We start from the raw sequence: 17,476 nt of genomic DNA, 5'->3' as shown, positions 1-17,476 counted from the left end.
CTAGTAGTAAAAAGCATCTGCAATGTAAAGAAATTGGGCCAGCAGACAATCTGAATATATAGTAATTTACAATAATTTTTTTTTTATAAATTTTTTTTAGTTTCAGGACAGAGTACGCTCCAATATTTGTCACTTCTTTTGCATGTTAAAGGGTCTAGTAAGCTGCTGTTCAGGTGAGGGATAATAGTGACTGCCATTGTCACTTTCGTCTCTCTCTAAATCTCAAAATCCATCACTAGGTCAGGGAAATCCTCCTCTAATGTCTATGTCCTTCCTTGGGAATAATTCAGAGAACGGCACCTGAGACTGGCTGTTTGAGAAATAGATCAGTAAGGGATTTGTTTATGAAATGTTGATTAAATGTAGCTTTTCATGATGGCTTTGCTTATGTAGTAAGGAAGCGTGGCTGATTTAAAGGACTGAAATCGCTATTAGAAGCAGCAGATTACATTCCCAAGGTAAGCATGCACACTGATGAAACTGCTTACTGCAGAACTGCTAAGGACTAATTTGCATGTTAGAAAAGAGATTTGCTGGAGCACACGGCAGAATTTAATGTCAATGAAGGTTTTTTGCTGTTTTTTGTAAAGCAAAAAAGTAGATATTTATATGATGCTAAATTCTGTTCTGGGATATTCTTATTCAAAGCGTTTTCTCCCTGAAAATAATGACTAGAGAAGTGAATACGGTGGGTCAGTAAGAAAGTGTGAAATAGGTAAAATGAAAGAGAAGAGAGGGAAGCTGGTTTTCCACTCACTACAATTCCGTGAAAGGATAATAATGCCTTCATTTTCTTGCATCCCTAAAGATTTTAATGTATAGTAATTAATATGACTAGGTTTTAGATCATAATGTTTGAAAACTCAGTTGTTTATCATAGTAGTCACATATAAAAATCTGAGATAATAACAGTAAACTATTTGTGATGATACAGTAAAAAAATGTGGTAAAAATCTAAACTACCTCTAAAGCAAGCATTTATCTATATTACCTTTCAAACTCACTATCCACATATGATAGTGTAAAAATGAGCATTGGACGATTAAAATAAAAGTAGCGTAAGAATTTGTGACAACGTATCAGTTTAAGAAAAATGTATGTGACTACAGAATAGGAAATGGTAGTGATAAAATTTAGGAAAACCTGTCCGAAATACTGTTTGAAAAACCTCCATAATAAATGCAATAAGGTGAGTTCTGGACCCACTGAGTTTAATGGGACTTTTTCTGCTGCTCCCAGTGTCGAGGTTTTGTCACACAAATGCTGTAATGAGGTAACCACAGTCCTCAAGCCTGGAGCAGTTAGTGTGTCACATGCTGCATCAGCATTTCTGTGTCTTAGACTCAAGAATGTCAAAACTCCCCACAATTTGCTTTGACACTAATGGAATCTGAAGATATTCTTGTGCTACGTATCCTGACTGATTGACAAGGAAAACAACCTGGTGCAGCAGTCACCTGAGCCTGACATTCAGATTTAGGATTTTGGGACTACAGGGCAGTAAACGCTTCCAATTTCTATGCCACTTCATGCTTCCAGTGACTCAGTAAGATGAAATCTCCAGTCCTACCCCAAATTGCAGCTTCTCTTTCCCATCAAGTCCTATGCACGGCTGCCATGGCTCCTTCAGCAAAACACAAAGCACCCCACAGTGCTTCCAGTTACAACAGAGAGTACGCAGAGCCAGAGGAATCTGTTTATTTGCAAAAATGCAAAAAAATTACCTGAAGAGCAGGGGAATGTAAAGGATACAAGGATCCCCAACCTCAGGCTGCATACTCTGGGTGGGTGTGGATTTTTGGACATGTCCTGTTTTACCACACTTCTCATCTTCTTTAACTGCTAGTACATCCGCAAATCAGTATGTCTGGATAGCACAAAGTCAAAGATGGTGGGTTTTTTCCTCTTGAAACTAATTAAGACTCAAAGAGCAAATATAAATATGAAAAAATTGGTGCCTAAGTAGAAATACTGGTACTGGGACTCCTAATTTGAACCAACTGATTTAGAGATGACTCTGCTGGAGGAATGACTTCCCGTGAGATGAACGCATTCACATTTGTCTGGTGCTGAGTGATTGGAAGTGGCTGGACACAGCTTTATTTTGTGTCATTATTTGTGAGCTCTGTGGACTCCAGCGTGGCTCTGTGGAGGATATAGGTTTAATCAGGATGGAATTTTGTGTGCTAGCATTAGCAGGGCTTTCAGAGAAACTATAAGCAGACATAAAGCAGCTTAATTCAACCTGGCTTACTTTCAGTTTCCACACTTTCAAACACAATTTATGCTTGGAGTATGTCAGTGGAAACCCTGTTACTGTTTTTAGGCCCCTGATGAACCTAACCTAATGTTTACTATATCTTAGAATCTTTTTATGTGACATCTCAGAGTTGATCCTTGCTCTTAAGCATTTAAAGACTGACCAGCAATGTTGGACTACATTAAGGACTATTCATGGAAGAACACATCTTAATCTCCAATCTTTATTTTTCTGGTTTGTAGAATGTTGTATACTGCTGTATTATTTTTTGCATCATGTGTCATTCATGCCTGATGACTGCTAGAAACATGTGTTTCCTCTCCTATTTCCTTTATAGGAATAGTTTTATTTTCATTGATTAATAAGGAAAGTCAGGTAAGTCTGGCAGTAATGTGGTAGCTGTATCATCCTGCTTCTTGTTTGCAGTGTGCTTGACTACAGAATGGAAGTACTTTCTTTAAGACTGATTCATTCCATGGCATTTGACTTCACTTATCAGTGGTACAGCCACTCGTTTGGCAGTTTGTGGCTCAGACATCTCTATGCTCTGCTTTCATGTGTGCAGGGATATTGTTAGTGCAGTGGATAACATCCATTTTATAATTCTATCTAAATGGCCCTGTCAAGAGCAGATCACACTTGTAAACACAATTCATGGCCAGAGAGTTGGCAGTCTCACTGATGTCACGATATAACTGAAAAAACTAATAACAGTGGCAAAAAAGGAGAGCAGAAGTTAATTACTCCAGTGTTGGAAAGATTGTGCACTAGAATGGACTGTATTAGTTATGTACTCTACAACATTTTCAGTTTTTTAACAATGAGATGAACAAACCAGACATGATCAGTCACTAATGTTTCTATTTAGGTGTTTATATACTACCTGCTGTATGAGTAAGGAGACTTTACTACATTAATCTTAGCTTTCTTGCTAGAGAACCTACTCTTTTCTCTCCCGCACATAATTCTCAGGTGTCAGACACACTAAGATTGCTTTGGTCATACAACCAGTGGATGCTTCCTAGCCTGGTTTTCAGGATGTCACCTGTGCATGGATCTGTTTATCCATCTTGATACAATATGGTTTGAGTCTTTGGTTCAAAATCTATTGTAACAGTGGTGGACGTTTCAAACACAATTGTCTAAATATTTTCAGAGTAGGTGGTTAGGCTTCGGAGAAAGATCTAAATTAATGCTTCCTCTAACAGAAAAATGTGTTGAACATTCTCTTAGCAGCAGCTGCCTGGTCATTCAGCACACTGAAGCACCCACAGTGCCCTTTCTTGTCTGGTGGGAATGTCATGGGAGACAGGAAACTGAAAATACTGTTAGTGGGTTTGGGGGAAGCAAGGTTATAAAAGATTTATCTTTAGGAAAAAAATAAAAATTGCTTGTTACTTCTGCTAGTTGTGAAATGACTCGATTATTTTTTAAATCAGTCTTCCTCCATTACCCAAGGTAAGACAAACAACCATGAAGGTAGGAGTGATTGAGACCCATCACTCCCATACAATTGTTCCCAGCGTGGTAGTGCAAGACACCAGTGAGGACCCTGGACCAACAGACAAAGGGGAAAACAGGTATGTCAAATTTACTATTTTGTGTCTTTGGGGTTTTTTTTCTTTGATCATTTGCATAGAATTAACCAAGCACAGATGCTTGTCATCATCTGATTTTCTTCACCCTGTATAAATAAATTACATTTTAAAGATTGTAATATATTTATTATTGTAAATATTTAGGGTATTAAAATCTGTGCTTTTTCAATTTCCTTAGATAACTTAGCCCGTGACTATAATGGTGAGAAACAGTCTGTGAAAACTGAGATTAAATGGCTTTTTCTATATCAGCAGATATCATATAACTGTGTTGTTTTGCTGTTCCCCAGGCAACAGTACCTACCCGGTGCATTTGCATGCTACAATATTAACAACAATAGTAATAAAGATGAGTAAGTATCTTTGCCATTTCAGAAAATGAGAGTACTGCAATATTGCTTGTTTAAGCAGCAATGAAGAATGATATCTATCTAACCACTTCTTTATAAACAGTTTTGTCATTCAAGTAATCCCCAAAGAGACGGCACATACATTTAACTTCATGTACATCAATTACGATGATCATTCTCGATACTAAAGTTACTGGTATTATATCTATTAGTTTAAAACTCGATATTAAAGTTACTGGTATTATATCTATTAGTTTAAAATAAAAGTAGTTCTATGTGAATACAATAAGCAAAAGAGTTTTTGAAGGCCAAACACCTAAGTACGTTATCCTTACTGAATTCAGATGATCCTAATAACTAAATGTGGAAGCAAGTGTTACATGCATCCCATGGGTCTATCATATTTTTCTTTTCCTTAGAGAGGAGAAAAAAAAGAAAAAAGAAAAGAAGAGGTAAGACAAAGAGTAGTAATACTACTATTTCTAAGATATTCAATTTTTTTCCAAATATGTTTTAACTTAGTCTGTAACAACTGAAAATTTAAACCTATTTCTTAGCAAGTCAGAAAAAAAAAAGGATGGAGAAACACAAAAGAACAAGGAAAAAAAAGAGAAAAACAAAAAAAAAGATAAGTCCAAGAAGAATGAAAATAAAGAAGAGTAAGTATTTTTCATTTACATCCTGCTATATTAGTCTAATAAAACTGCTTTTGATGTAAAACTGAATCCATTCATGGACATCCTGTAAACAAGGTGCTTATACTCTAGTGAATGAGTGTACAGATCACTGCTGCTCTCCCTTGACTAGAGTAGTTTTGATTTAACTACATATGTGGACAACAGAAATACGCATGCATGGAACTGATCTCAAAAAATTAATCAAGAAAAATCTCCTTTGGTTTCTGATTATCCAATTTTTTTTGCATAACAACCTGCAGCAAAAGATGTGCCAGCATAAAGCAGTCTCTCCCACACATAAGGACACCTACAACCAAGTAAACTCTTCTATGATCTAAAAGTTCTTGCTTTACCTTTTGCTTGGTAAATCCATAATTTTCTAGACAAGGAAAAGTAACTTAAAATAGTGCAGTACAAACTTGTGTGGTATAATTTCACATTCTTTGGTTTCTTTATGTATAACATGACAATGTTTCATCTTTCTTAGCGCTAGACTTTTCTCAGTGAGAAAGGCTTGATTTATCTCACTTACTGAAACATTAGTCACCACATAATATTTTTATTTTTTAAAATATGATCAAATCATTTATCAGACAAGACAGTTCACTGGGTAGGAAACTAATTTTAAAAGGTTGAAATTACATGGGCCACTATAAACTGAAGTGGGACTGCCAAGCTGTTGCTCAGCAAAATTTAGATTCTAAAGTTTGCGTCCTGACTCACAACAAGTAAGCATCTTCATGTTCTCCATGCATTCAAGCAAGGAAGCTTATAAAGACCATTTATTTTACACTAACAATATCTGGAATGCTTCATTCTTCAACAATTGTTATGTGTATTTTAAGTCTCTCATTAAATCTCATTTTTTCCCCTGCCTATCACTTAGGAAGAAGAAAGATACTTTCGTTATTGATCCAGCGGGAAATATGTATTACAACTGGTTGTTTTGCATCACAATGCCTGTCATGTACAACTGGACCATGATTATTGCTAGGTGATATACTCCTTTAATGACTGTATAAAACTTCTGGCAAATCATAATATCCCTAAATAGATAAAAAAAAATATATTTCATTCATCACTGATTTCATGCAAGTATTTAATTTTAATTTCATGGTAATTTACTTTTGTCTTTTCCTATTCAGAGCCTGTTTTGATGAGCTTCAGCACTACTACATAGCAGTATGGTTTATTATTGATTACGTTTCTGATGCCATCTATGTTGCTGACATGTTTGTACGAACAAGAACAGGTAAGTATACTCAATGATTAATTCTTCTCCTTCATATATTTCCCTCAGGTGGTTTAAAATATTCTGAATATTAATGTTGTTATTATCTGGATACCCATGATGAGGTACAATAGTGAAAAAGACATTGAGATTCTGAAAGACTGTAGTCTGTGACCTGTAAAAATAGGAGAAAATGATGTATTACTCAAAGAATACGTAAAGCCTGAGGTAAGCTAGGCATGAGGTAACCTAGACACAGGCTGTTCTGCCTGCAGATGACTCAGTAAGACAAAATAAACATGCAATGTGGCCAAGCGAAGACCAGGGGTTCTGCAACATTAGCACCTAAATCTGGATTTTGTATTAAAGGAGATGCAAATATTCCCTTGATTTTCAAGACCATCAAGCAGGCAAGACATCTAACTAACTTCAGCTGAAACTGCTTCTTTTAAAATCTTATCCTACATCCAGAGCTACTGAGTAGATACACTCAACAGGGAACTGAAACACCCATGTTCAAATTCCTCCCCTCATTAACCACCCTTCCTACAGTCTGTGGAGTTTTAGTGGGTTTTTTTTTTTTCAGATGTTCACCACAGTGGAAAAGTGGAGGGAAAGAATCAGAGCTAGAAATGTTTGATTTTCAAATCTGTATAGTTTAGCTCAAGCTGAACTATATAGCACTAAGTTGAATATTTGGAAATAAGACATTGCTTATTAAAAAGTAAGAGAAGTTATGTACCATCTGGAATTTGCACCCAAAATATTTTTCAAAGGAGATTTGGATTGACATTAAACATGACACAGATGATGTTGTAACATTTTTCGTTATTTACAATTTGATTTTAGGTTACCTGGAACAAGGTCTCCTGGTGAAAGAAGAGCAAAAGCTTCAAGAGAAATACAAGTCATCTTTGCAATTCAAGTTAGATCTTCTGTCAATCATACCAACTGATCTCTTATACTTTAAGCTAGGACTGAATTACCCAGAACTAAGAATAAACAGACTACTCAGAGTAGCTCGGATGTTTGAATTCTTCCAGCGAACAGAAACGAGGACAAACTACCCAAATATCTTCAGGATCTCTAACCTTGTCATGTACATCGTAATTATTATTCACTGGAACGCCTGTGTGTACTACTCGATCTCAAAAGCCATTGGATTTGGGGCTGACACATGGGTCTACCCCAACACTTCTGATCCTGAATTTGCCCGTCTGACTAGAAAGTACGTCTACAGTCTCTACTGGTCCACACTGACACTGACCACTATCGGTGAAACACCCCCTCCTGTAAGAGATTCTGAGTATTTCTTTGTGGTTGTTGACTTCTTGGTTGGAGTGTTGATTTTTGCTACCATTGTTGGTAACGTGGGCTCTATGATCTCCAACATGAATGCTGCCAGGGCAGAGTTTCAAGCAAGGATTGATGCTATCAAGCAGTATATGCACTTTCGGAATGTGAGTAAAGACATGGAAAAAAGAGTTATAAAGTGGTTTGACTACCTGTGGACAAACAAAAAGGCTGTGGATGAAAGGGAAGTCTTGAAATATCTGCCAGATAAACTAAGAGCAGAGATTGCAATCAATGTTCACCTGGAAACCCTAAAAAAAGTTCGGATTTTTGCAGACTGTGAAGCTGGTCTGTTGGTTGAACTGGTTTTGAAACTCCAGCCGCAAGTATACAGTCCTGGAGATTATATTTGCAGAAAAGGAGATATTGGACGAGAGATGTACATTATCAAAGAAGGTAAGCTGGCAGTAGTCGCTGATGATGGAATTACCCAATTTGTGGTCCTAAGTGATGGCAGCTATTTTGGAGAAATCAGTATTCTTAATATCAAAGGTAGCAAAGCCGGCAATCGAAGAACAGCCAACATTAGAAGTATTGGATACTCAGACTTGTTTTGCCTGTCTAAAGATGATCTCATGGAGGCTTTAACAGAGTATCCAGATGCAAAGGCAATGCTGGAAGAAAAAGGCAAGCAAATCCTAATGAAAGATGGGTTGCTGGACATTGATGTTGCAAATTTAGGAACTGATCCTAAAGATCTGGAAGAGAAGATCACCCACATGGAAGGAGCGATGGGCAGATTACAAACAAAGTTTGCCAGGTTGTTGGCTGAGTATGAAGCTGCACAACAGAAACTGAAAAAAAGACTTACACAAATAGAGAAAATATTAAAGCCAGTTATAGAGCAAGAGTTTTCAGACTTAGAAGAAGCAGATCCATCCACAGATAAACCTGGATCATCAAAAGTGGAATAAAACAATGGAGGTTGCCAATAAGACTCAGGGTCAAATCCTGCATGGAACCGAATGCATTAATTTCTAATTTTTGTAGGACCTGACTACTAATTATGAAAAATTACTTGTTGAGTTGACGTCACTAATTTCCTACAAGCAGCACTGGCAGGTTTCAGGAAGACAAAGAAGAATCAAGAGTGAGGATGGAAGATAACACCTTGGTCTCGCACAAACAGGTGGTATTATCTGCCAATGCGTTATGTACTCGTTATGTAACACTGCTCTACAGCAAATGCATTCAATCTATATACAGTCATACACCAGCAAACACTGAAAGTTTTGCTGACAATTAAAACAATGTATTGGTGTCTACTTACGGAAATAAGGAAAGGTTTTTTAAATATTGTACTTTCGAAGTCAATATGGACAAGATCCATGATATTAAATTTGTGTATAAACAAACACATTTTAATATGTATTGATTAAGATAAGATTAATTAAGTATGAGAGATTATATAAAGAATTAGGTATACCTACAATGCAAATGTGAGTACTGAAAACTGTAACATTTGGAAAATATTACTACTTCATTGGATTCACCTTGGCTGATTTCTTGAAATGTAAGTGGGCAGTTTTAAATGGTCCTTTTTTCAGGATATTAGATGCAAAGGCTGGGAGAGGGGAGAATATACAACTTTTTTGCAAGCATTGGTATGACAAATGTGGATGGCTCAAAATCTAGCTGTTCTTTCCACAAGCAAACTGGAAATAATATTGAAGACTGTTCTGCTCCATATAATCATATGACTGCTAAACATGGATTATCAAGTTTTTTAAGATCTGTGCTTAGAAATTTTTATGTCTCTAATGTAACAGTTGTGGATGCTGGCAGAGTGCAAGAAGCAGACATGACAGAAAGAGGCAAAACTCTCTCCAGACTGTCTTCTGTAGCTGCTGTTAGGGAAAGAATACAGCAACTAAATAGGTTCTTTTTTTAATTGGTATTTCTTTCTTCTGTTCACAACTACTACTAAGATAGTAGAATCAACTGTTTCTTACGTCAGATGTTTTCAACTGCTTTGAGAAGCATTATTTCTTGTATTTTTCCCTAATTTATGTCTTCTTCCACTGGCAAAAATTGTTTTATTAGTTGTGGTCTCAGCAGGGTATTTTCAGTAGACTTTGATCACAGCTACTTAACATTGGAAAAAATTGATGACAAGGAGTGAAGAAAAGGATTGCAAGGAGAGAATGGATAATTCTGTATTTAGAACAATTCAATTATTCTGGGCAACTGGACTGCCACTGTTAAAATATTACATATGTAAATGCTACTCTCACTTGATAATATCGCTATACTTTAATTCTTCTCTTTAATAGATGGAGATATTATAAATTGCATCTTTTGTAAAGTGCATTCATTTCTGGTTGTTTTATTTTTTGTAATGTTGATAGGTTTACAGAATGCCAGGGATCTATAAATAACTCCTGATTTCGGTGCAAGGATTAAATAGTAATTGATGTAATTAATTAGCTTTAATCAAATTAATGAAATACAATTCCCTTAAAGTAATGCTTAGGATATATATGGAACAACAAGGATAAATATAAATATGAAGTGGCTGTTCATTCACTACTGATCCTGTGCTTTGAATGCCAAACAGTGTAATTTGCTGGTGAGGGGAAGGAGTATGCCATCATTTCATTACAGACTATCTGTGCACATAGGAACAAGCGTTATTCTGGCATGGAACTATATTGTAAATGTTGGAATTTGCAATCAGCATTCTTTCAATTCAGGACTTGAATATAATTTGCAATCTGCAAGGCAGCAGCACCCTGTAGGGCTGTGTTAAGTTCCACTAGGCACTTAGTAAGCACTTTTCTCCTTTGCTGAAGAGTTTAGGACTTTGTATTAGAGAAATGTGTGATAGTATAATGAATTTGAATTAATAAAGGCTGAGATATACTGTTCACATTTTTTCTTTTATTGATCCTTCAGTCTATGACACAAGCTGTAGTCACTAGCTGCCTTTCTTGGAAATAAATACTATTTGATTTAAAACACTTAAAAATAAAACAGAAAAACAGAATTGATCTCCAGCAGTTTACTTAATATTTTCAGACTCTTATTGATTGGAAATCTTGTATTATTTATCTTTTATAAGCATGTATTTGCTGAAAAATAACCCCAAACACTAAATGCAGAGTTTCTTCCTGACACAAAACAAACCATAACTGCTATAAGGAAATGTCAATGAAATTTAAACTATTTCAGCTTGCACTTATTTGTCAGTACTTTTCAGGAGGCACACTGGCTCCTCAATATATATTTCCATGCAGCATAGAAGCTTTTGGATGTACTTCAGTAAAGTTTTGAAAGACGTTTTGTGGCCAGTTTTTAACTATCCCATTGCGAGGAGCAGCTGTGAAGAAAACGTGTGCAAGAGCCTGGCGCTGGAGGAACGGCTGTGAGGTTTGCTCAGGAGAAAAGGAGGCCGAGAGGTGTCCCCATGGCTCTCCTCAGCTCCCTGAGGGGGAGTTGTAGCAAGGTGGGGGTTGGCCTCTTCTCCCATGTAACAAGTGACAGGACAAGAGGAACTGGCCTCAAGCTGTATCATGGGAGGTTTAGATGGGGTATCAGAAAAAATATCTTGACCCTGGGGGGTACTCCTGAGACATGCAGGTGAGGCACTGAGGGACACGCCAAGTGAGGGGCTGGGCACCGCTCCGTTGGCTGTTGGATCCGATGATCTCAAAGGTCTTTTCCAGCCTAAATGACTTCGTGACAGGCAGAACGGCAGGCAAAAAGAAATTAAAACATCAAATATTAACGACCACAGCCTCGATATTAGGCAAACGCCTTTCTGCCTCCTGCAGGCCCACCCGTCCTCAAGGCACGGCGAGCCCCTGCGGCCGCGTGCGCCCCGATGCACGCTGGGTGCTGGAGTCCCCCAGCCGCCACTTCCGCCCCGGCCGCGCGGGGGGTGCTGGGAGCTGTAGTCGCGCTGCCGGGGGAGCTCGCAGGTGTCCCCGCCGCCTCCACCGCCGCTTCCGGACGGAGGGGCCGGGCCGGGCCGGGCCGGGCGGGAGAGCTCGCCTCGGGGCGGCCGCCGCCGGTGGGGTGAGGAGGGGTTGGCCTTCCTCCGCCGTCCTTTGCTCACTGGCGGGGAGAAATGGAGGCGCCCTGGCGCCAGGGCGGCCGGGGCCGCGGCCGCGCCAGGCCCGGGGATGGGCTCGCCGCTCGCGCTGGGGCGGCTGCCCGGCCCCCGGCCCCGCGGGCCCGCGGCGTTGCCTGTGTTGCGGCCGGCGAGACCAGCGGCGAGGGAGACAGCGGTGAGTCTCCAGTCCTCCGCGCTACCCCTGCCCGGCCGGGGGCTGCGAGGCCCCGGGCTGAGGAGCCGGCTGTGGCCCGGAGCCCAGCCGCGGCGTGGGGAGCCTCTACAGGTGCCCGGGTCGGGGCTGACCCCGGCGGCGTGGGGAAGGCAGGCGGGCGGGGGGAGGCCGCCCCCTCCTCACCGCGCAGCCCGGCGGTGGCCGGCCGGCGTGCCGCCATGTGCCGGCTGGTACCTTCTGGAGGAACCGCGGAGTCCTCGGGGAAGTTGCTGGGGGCTCAGGGGCTGTGTCCTCCCCAGGGTGCACAATCTGTGCCCTTCGAGGCACTGGATTTGCTCTAAGAGTAAAGCATGAAGTAATGGACGAAGCAGCTGTTTTTCAGTACGGTTGGAAATGTTCAGGGGAGCGCTGCCTGCTAGGAGCTCATAACTGCTGTTATGTTCTGGCCAGCGTGCCACAATGCCCCGGTCTGGGAAAGGTAAGGGCTTTCCAATGCACCGAGTTGCTGTGAGTGTAAGTTGATATTTACTAAATACTTCGCAGGTAGAGAAGCGCCAAATACTGAGCTCTTTTAAGTGGCAGCATGGTTATTTAAGGAAAGCCCTAAAACTCAGCTTGACGGAACCCCAGCAAATATATTGGGTGCAATAGTCTCATATGGAAAACTAGCAGGTACTTAAGACCTGTGATGCGCTGAAGACCTTTATATTGGCATGGTATATTATGTTAGAGGCACTTTGGTTTATTAAGAACTCTGTTAAGCTATACAGTTTTTTTTCCCCATGTGAGAATCTTCCTTTATTTAGTGTGCATCAGCTTTAGAAAAAAACAAGGTTTATATTAAAATAGTCTGTCACTTTTAAGCTTGCCACTATTGCAATAAGGATTTGTTGGGTGGACGGAGATCGATAAAAGTAATAACTTAAAAAATACCAAATGTTAGGAGAGGTAGCTGTGGGACATTAGCAAATTATAACAATTGACCTTGTCAAGAATTGCCTGTTTTGTTGGGTTTTTTCCTTCCTTATACTATGAAAGTTGTGTTTGTGTACGATGCGTGTGTGGGGATTTAAAGCATCCTTCTTTTAAAGTAGCATTATAGACGCATATATTCTAGTATGTTTGGTTCGATTTGTCAGCAGTAATTGACAGATAATAATCCTGCTCTGAAGTTTATGAATAATACAATTTTATGTTTTCTTGCGTGGTGTTGAAAAAGTAGCAATGGTACTGGCCTTAAAAACATGAAATCAGCAAGCAAGAAAAGAACAGCTGAAATACGTAGAACTGAACGTGGTGCTATGATTAGCTATTATGGTATTAATCATTGTTAATCTGTTATCTTAATAGAATTATCTTCACAGAAGAAATTTGAAGAAATTAAGAAGGCTAATCAGGCTGCAGCAAAAAAGCTAGTTGAAGACCAGTTTAGCTCCTCATCTGAAGATGATGATGAAGATGCTGAAGTAAAACAAGGAAAGATTTTGGCCAAAACGTTTACCATTTACACCAGTCAAACTGGTAATTTTTTTTTTTGTTTATTGACTTCTATTTCTCTATGAAAGCATAAACAATGCTGTAATATTGGCTGTGTGATAGAATTTTTCCATACTTGGAGGGTAAAGCACTTTATTTTGACTTGTATTAAAAATATTTGTTCCCAGGAATGTGTGCTGGCAATACTTCTTGCCGTTTTATAGAGAGTCAGTGGTGTATTTTTGAAACAGCCTTAAGTACTTTTAATAATGTGGTTTTGTAATAATATATGACTGGCTTCTCTTCAGAGGAAAAAAACCCCAAACTTTTACAGCAGTCTCAACATGTACAGAATAGCATATCAAACATTACTGATTGCTTTAAAAATCTTTATACATTAAAGATGGAGATGCAAGTGAACTGGAACGTACAAGACAGTACATGAATGAAGCTTTTCAGTCAGGGGCTATGACATGTCTGATCTGCATTGCTTCAGTTAAAAGGAACCAAGCTGTAAGTATTTCATAGTAGTTTTTTAGAATAAAGCAAATATAACTATCTGAATAACTTGTGTTTAGTTATACTACTAAGGTAATTCTTGGGACTGATAGTTTTAAAATGATGTGTACTAAATGCAACATTTGGCATCTTTGGATTTTTTCAAACACTTGAAGAAATAAGTGCTTATATATACATACCTTGTAATCAGAATATTATTTTTTACATATGTTTGTTATCATAATGTAAATTAGCTATTTTTAAGTTTTAGAGTCTAGCAGATGAAAAAATGAAGTGCTTGAAGGCCAGTGCTTGCAATGGTGTATGCAATAAGCTATGTTGTGGCAAACACGAACACCAAAGCAAGAAATACTTGGAAGTTAGGAAGTACTATTGTCAGATTTATAGCAGGGAAGCTAAAATAAACTTAGCAGCTCCAAATGCTGATCAAGTGAAAGAGAAGGGTGGCATGTCTTCGAAGATTGTCTTATTTTATATAGGTACATTTTTTGTGGGAGAGATTTCAGGACAAATCTTCTTTGCTTTTATTGTTATCTATCAACTTCCCTTTGACATTGACAGACCCAGCCCTGTTTCTGTGATGGTTACTTGAATCAAATACGTGTTTGCAACTGTATGCTTAACACTAAAAGAAAAAAAAAAGTGCAGAAAATCGTCAGCTTCTGATGCTGAGTGTATCTGGACTACAAGTATCCAATGAAACTGTAATTATTAACTTTCTTTTAGAAAGAAATGTAATGTTTTATGTGAATTCTTAACATTTAATCTGTTTTTTTCAGGCCTTAACATATGTGCTTGGATTAATTTTAAAGCGCTTTATCTCTTGATAGAGTTAATCTCACCTCAGAAGAAGTGAGATTATTTGGCAACTTGGAAGTCATCTTTTATAACTCAGTGGTTTGTTAGTTATATTGAATCTGTAAAGTTTCAGACAACCGTTTGTTTACTTAATGTCTCCTGTTTAGCTTTAGTTTTGGGAAGTTAGTTACTGTACTTTTAGAAACTTACGTCAATGACTTTGTCCTCTATAAGTTAATGGCAAAATTCTCCTTGTTTTCACAGTATAATTTTATAACAATGTCATAAGTTATTAAAAAATAAATAAATTAAAACTTAAATTTTCTGCTGCTTTTCTCTTACCAAATTGCTGTAGTCATTCTAAGCCAACAATTTAAGACATCAATATATGAAAAGTAGCAAAGTTATAGAACTGCATTTCTGTTACTTAAATTGCTTTTCAGCAGTAGGCTGATATTCTAAGCAAAGGATTGTGATTTCACCCCAGAATGGACAAACAGAAGTACTTGGGGACAAGAATATAAAGGTTTAGTGCTGGAGACAGGATACTGGCAAAACCAGCTCTCTTAAATACATTTGCTTTTAATTCTGTTCTATATCTCTCTTGCTCTTTGAACAAAAGACACTAGGTCAAAAGCCACACTTACAATCAAGTATTTTTCTTACTAGCGTTGTGTGTAAATCCTGAAGTTTGAAATGGGGGAAACATCTTTTTAGTACTTCTACTGCCAAGATGGCTAGAGACCTGGAGCATGGGACAGGGAGAGAGGTGCAGGGAGAGCTGGGCTTGTTTAGTCTGGCAGAGAGGAGGCTAAGGAGTAAGATTGCAGCCTCTTGTCTAATTGGAGTTGTGAAGATAGCTAAAGCCAAAGTAATCTTTGTGATGACAGGTTGTGTAATAGGGGGGCAATGGCACAAACTGGGGCTTGCAAGGTGCAAACTGGTACTAGGAAGGTAGTATGACACTTGGAGTAGGTTGCCCAGGATGGTTGTGGAGTCCCCGTCCTTCAGGATTTTCCAACTTTCCTAGGCAAAGCTGTGACTGAACTAAGCTAAGTTGGCAATAGTCCTACTTTGGGCACAAGCTTGTGCTACATGAACTCCAACAGTCTGTTTAAATCAACATTTCTATGATTATATGAGTATTTTGGGCTCCATAAGCCTTGGCAAAAACTTCCCACAGGAGCAGGAAAAAAGATTATGGGATCAGTCTGTAACAGTAGAACTACCTATATTAATCTAACAATAGGTTCTATCTTTGGAAACCCTTTTTAAAATTGAAAAATAGAAAACGTGTTTCTTTAGGTATTACAGATGTTTATCAATGGAAACAGAAACCTAATATAAAGCAATTGGCACTTATGTCTGCTTTTAGGTCTGGAGCTGTCGTGGATGCTTTTGTATATTTCACCTAGTGTGCATCCAGAAGTGGGCCAAGGACAGCCTTTTCCTTGTGTCTTCTCCTTTGACAGATGATGATTTTGGGAAGAAAGATTATCCCTGGCCATGGTGAGCTCTTCATGGTACATTTACAAAGATACTTTTATTGTGAGACATACATGAACTCGAGTTTAGAAAGAAATGATACATGTAAACGATGTGCACACCAAAAAAAAAAAAAGTTTAGAAGACTGACTTTTCTATTGCTTTTTTGAATTATTTTTAAGTTTTCATTAACATGATTCAGGAATATTTCACAGTGATATTAAAAATGTGCTGCATCAAATTTGTTTTAACCTTTGAGAAGGTAACTTACCTATTGTGTGTCTCAGCTTTTAATATATATTTCTTTAATTTTCTTTAATTAAAAAGGCGTTAAAATATTTGTCATTTAAAATTGGCACTGCGAAATAAATGAAAAGAAAGTCCTGAAATAGCAAGGTTTAGGGATTTAGTATTTCTCTTTTTAAGTCTCTATAGCTCAAGCATTAAAGCCACTCTTGCGGATTTGCATGAGGTTGTATAAAGAAGAAAGTGATATTGTAGCTGCATGAATTATGAAGCTTGCTTTTTCAGTAGGTTTGTGTCTGAAAGTTCGGTCAAGGTTTCTCAGTGCATGTTTGTTCTATGGTTTATTTGCCCACCTACTTTTGTGTGGAAACTTGTAGTAATATCTATGAGACAGTTCTCTGTCAAATTTGGTTGAAAGTGCGAGGTGGATTCAAAAGCTCTATTAATGTGGGATCTCAGAGACCATGTTTGCTTAGGAAATAAGATTTTATTATTTTTTTTAAATATATATAGAGCAAATAATTGTTGACAGGCAGTGTCTCGAGTTGATAATGCCTATTCTATTACAAACTAGTTTTGTCTTTAAGCATAATGCTTATAATGAAAAAACTTTAAGGGTGAATGGTATTTCATTTAACATTTAAGCACATGATAAAACTGTGCAGTCACTACAGAGGAATGGTTTATGGCCTGTAATGTATTATATAGGGGGAAATTGACATTTTATTTGATAAAAACGAGTACGTAGGTCTTTCAGAGCCTCTCTTCTTCTCTGAGAAGGAGCTCCTTGACTGTTGCCTTTTCCCAGTGTAGCCAGAAATAGGAATTGCTTTGTTTCTCATTCCTCATGTTGCCTCCCTCATCCATGACTTGCATCTGAAAGCCTTTAAGGTTTGTGGGACCAAGAAGTTCCAGAACTTTGGTACCTATCTACCTTTAGGAATAATGTATTTTTTTAATATCTGCCACTGTCAAGGATAATAAACGTGTGCATCTCATAGTATCTAAGATGCTGAACTGATAGAATCTAAAATCTTTCAGCTAAAATTGTAATTATTATGCATAGTTTTAATAACATTGGTAAGTCTTGTTTTACATAGTTTTTAAACTGCTACTGGTAAAAACCTGGTATTTAATCTTATTTTAATTGGTTCAGTTTAATTAGGTTAACTGTTGCATGCATTCCTTTGGTATTACTTGACATAAAAATTGTTCTGTATGTTTGCTATACTGATTTTTTTGGGTGTATATTCT

At 38.1% G+C, this 17,476-nt stretch overlaps 2 protein-coding genes across 3 annotated transcripts in view; both read left to right on the top strand.

The window, feature by feature from the left end:
• Positions 1-13: 13 nt before the first annotated feature.
• CNGA1 (cyclic nucleotide gated channel subunit alpha 1) lies at positions 14-11,280 on the top strand. Its single transcript, XM_080404736.1, has 8 exons — positions 14-458; positions 3,719-3,861; positions 4,149-4,211; positions 4,628-4,660; positions 4,766-4,867; positions 5,772-5,879; positions 6,031-6,137; positions 6,966-11,280. Exons 2-8 carry the CDS (start codon positions 3,734-3,736, stop codon positions 8,381-8,383), a joined length of 1,959 nt encoding a protein of 652 aa, XP_080260862.1. The 5' UTR covers positions 14-458; positions 3,719-3,733; the 3' UTR covers positions 8,384-11,280.
• A 78-nt stretch (positions 11,281-11,358) lies between these two features.
• Positions 11,359-17,476, top strand: part of NFXL1 (nuclear transcription factor, X-box binding like 1) — a 47,620-nt gene continuing 41,502 nt past the window's right edge. Inside the window, exons 1-4 of one of the 2 annotated variants that reach the window (XM_080403967.1) lie at positions 11,359-11,698; positions 13,049-13,219; positions 13,578-13,687; positions 15,867-16,000. In XM_080403967.1, the coding sequence (XP_080260093.1) occupies positions 11,539-11,698; positions 13,049-13,219; positions 13,578-13,687; positions 15,867-16,000 (575 nt within the window). In that variant the 5' untranslated portion in view covers positions 11,359-11,538. Of the gene's footprint in view, positions 11,699-11,744; positions 12,177-13,048; positions 13,220-13,577; positions 13,688-15,866; positions 16,001-17,476 lie in introns of those variants that run through there. The other variant, XM_080403968.1, reaches the window with a different exon arrangement.

This window comes from Falco punctatus (assembly GCF_963210335.1).
Source record: "Falco punctatus genome assembly, chromosome: 1".
NCBI classification, from domain to species: Eukaryota; Metazoa; Chordata; class Aves; order Falconiformes; family Falconidae; genus Falco; species Falco punctatus.
Note: the sequence above shows the minus strand (reverse complement) of the source record. Positions and strands in the feature narration are given on the sequence as shown.

Excerpts from the sequence above, each read along its gene's own strand:
- CNGA1 (XM_080404736.1), top strand. The coding sequence starts at position 3,734 with ATGAAGGTAGGAGTGATTGAGACCCATCACTCCCATACAATTGTTCCC. Across the intron at positions 3,862-4,148 it reads TATGTCAAATTTACTATTTT|GCAACAGTACCTACCCGGTG; the intron begins GTGTCTTTGGGG and ends GCTGTTCCCCAG. Across the intron at positions 4,868-5,771 it reads AAGAATGAAAATAAAGAAGA|GAAGAAGAAAGATACTTTCG; the intron begins GTAAGTATTTTT and ends CCTATCACTTAG.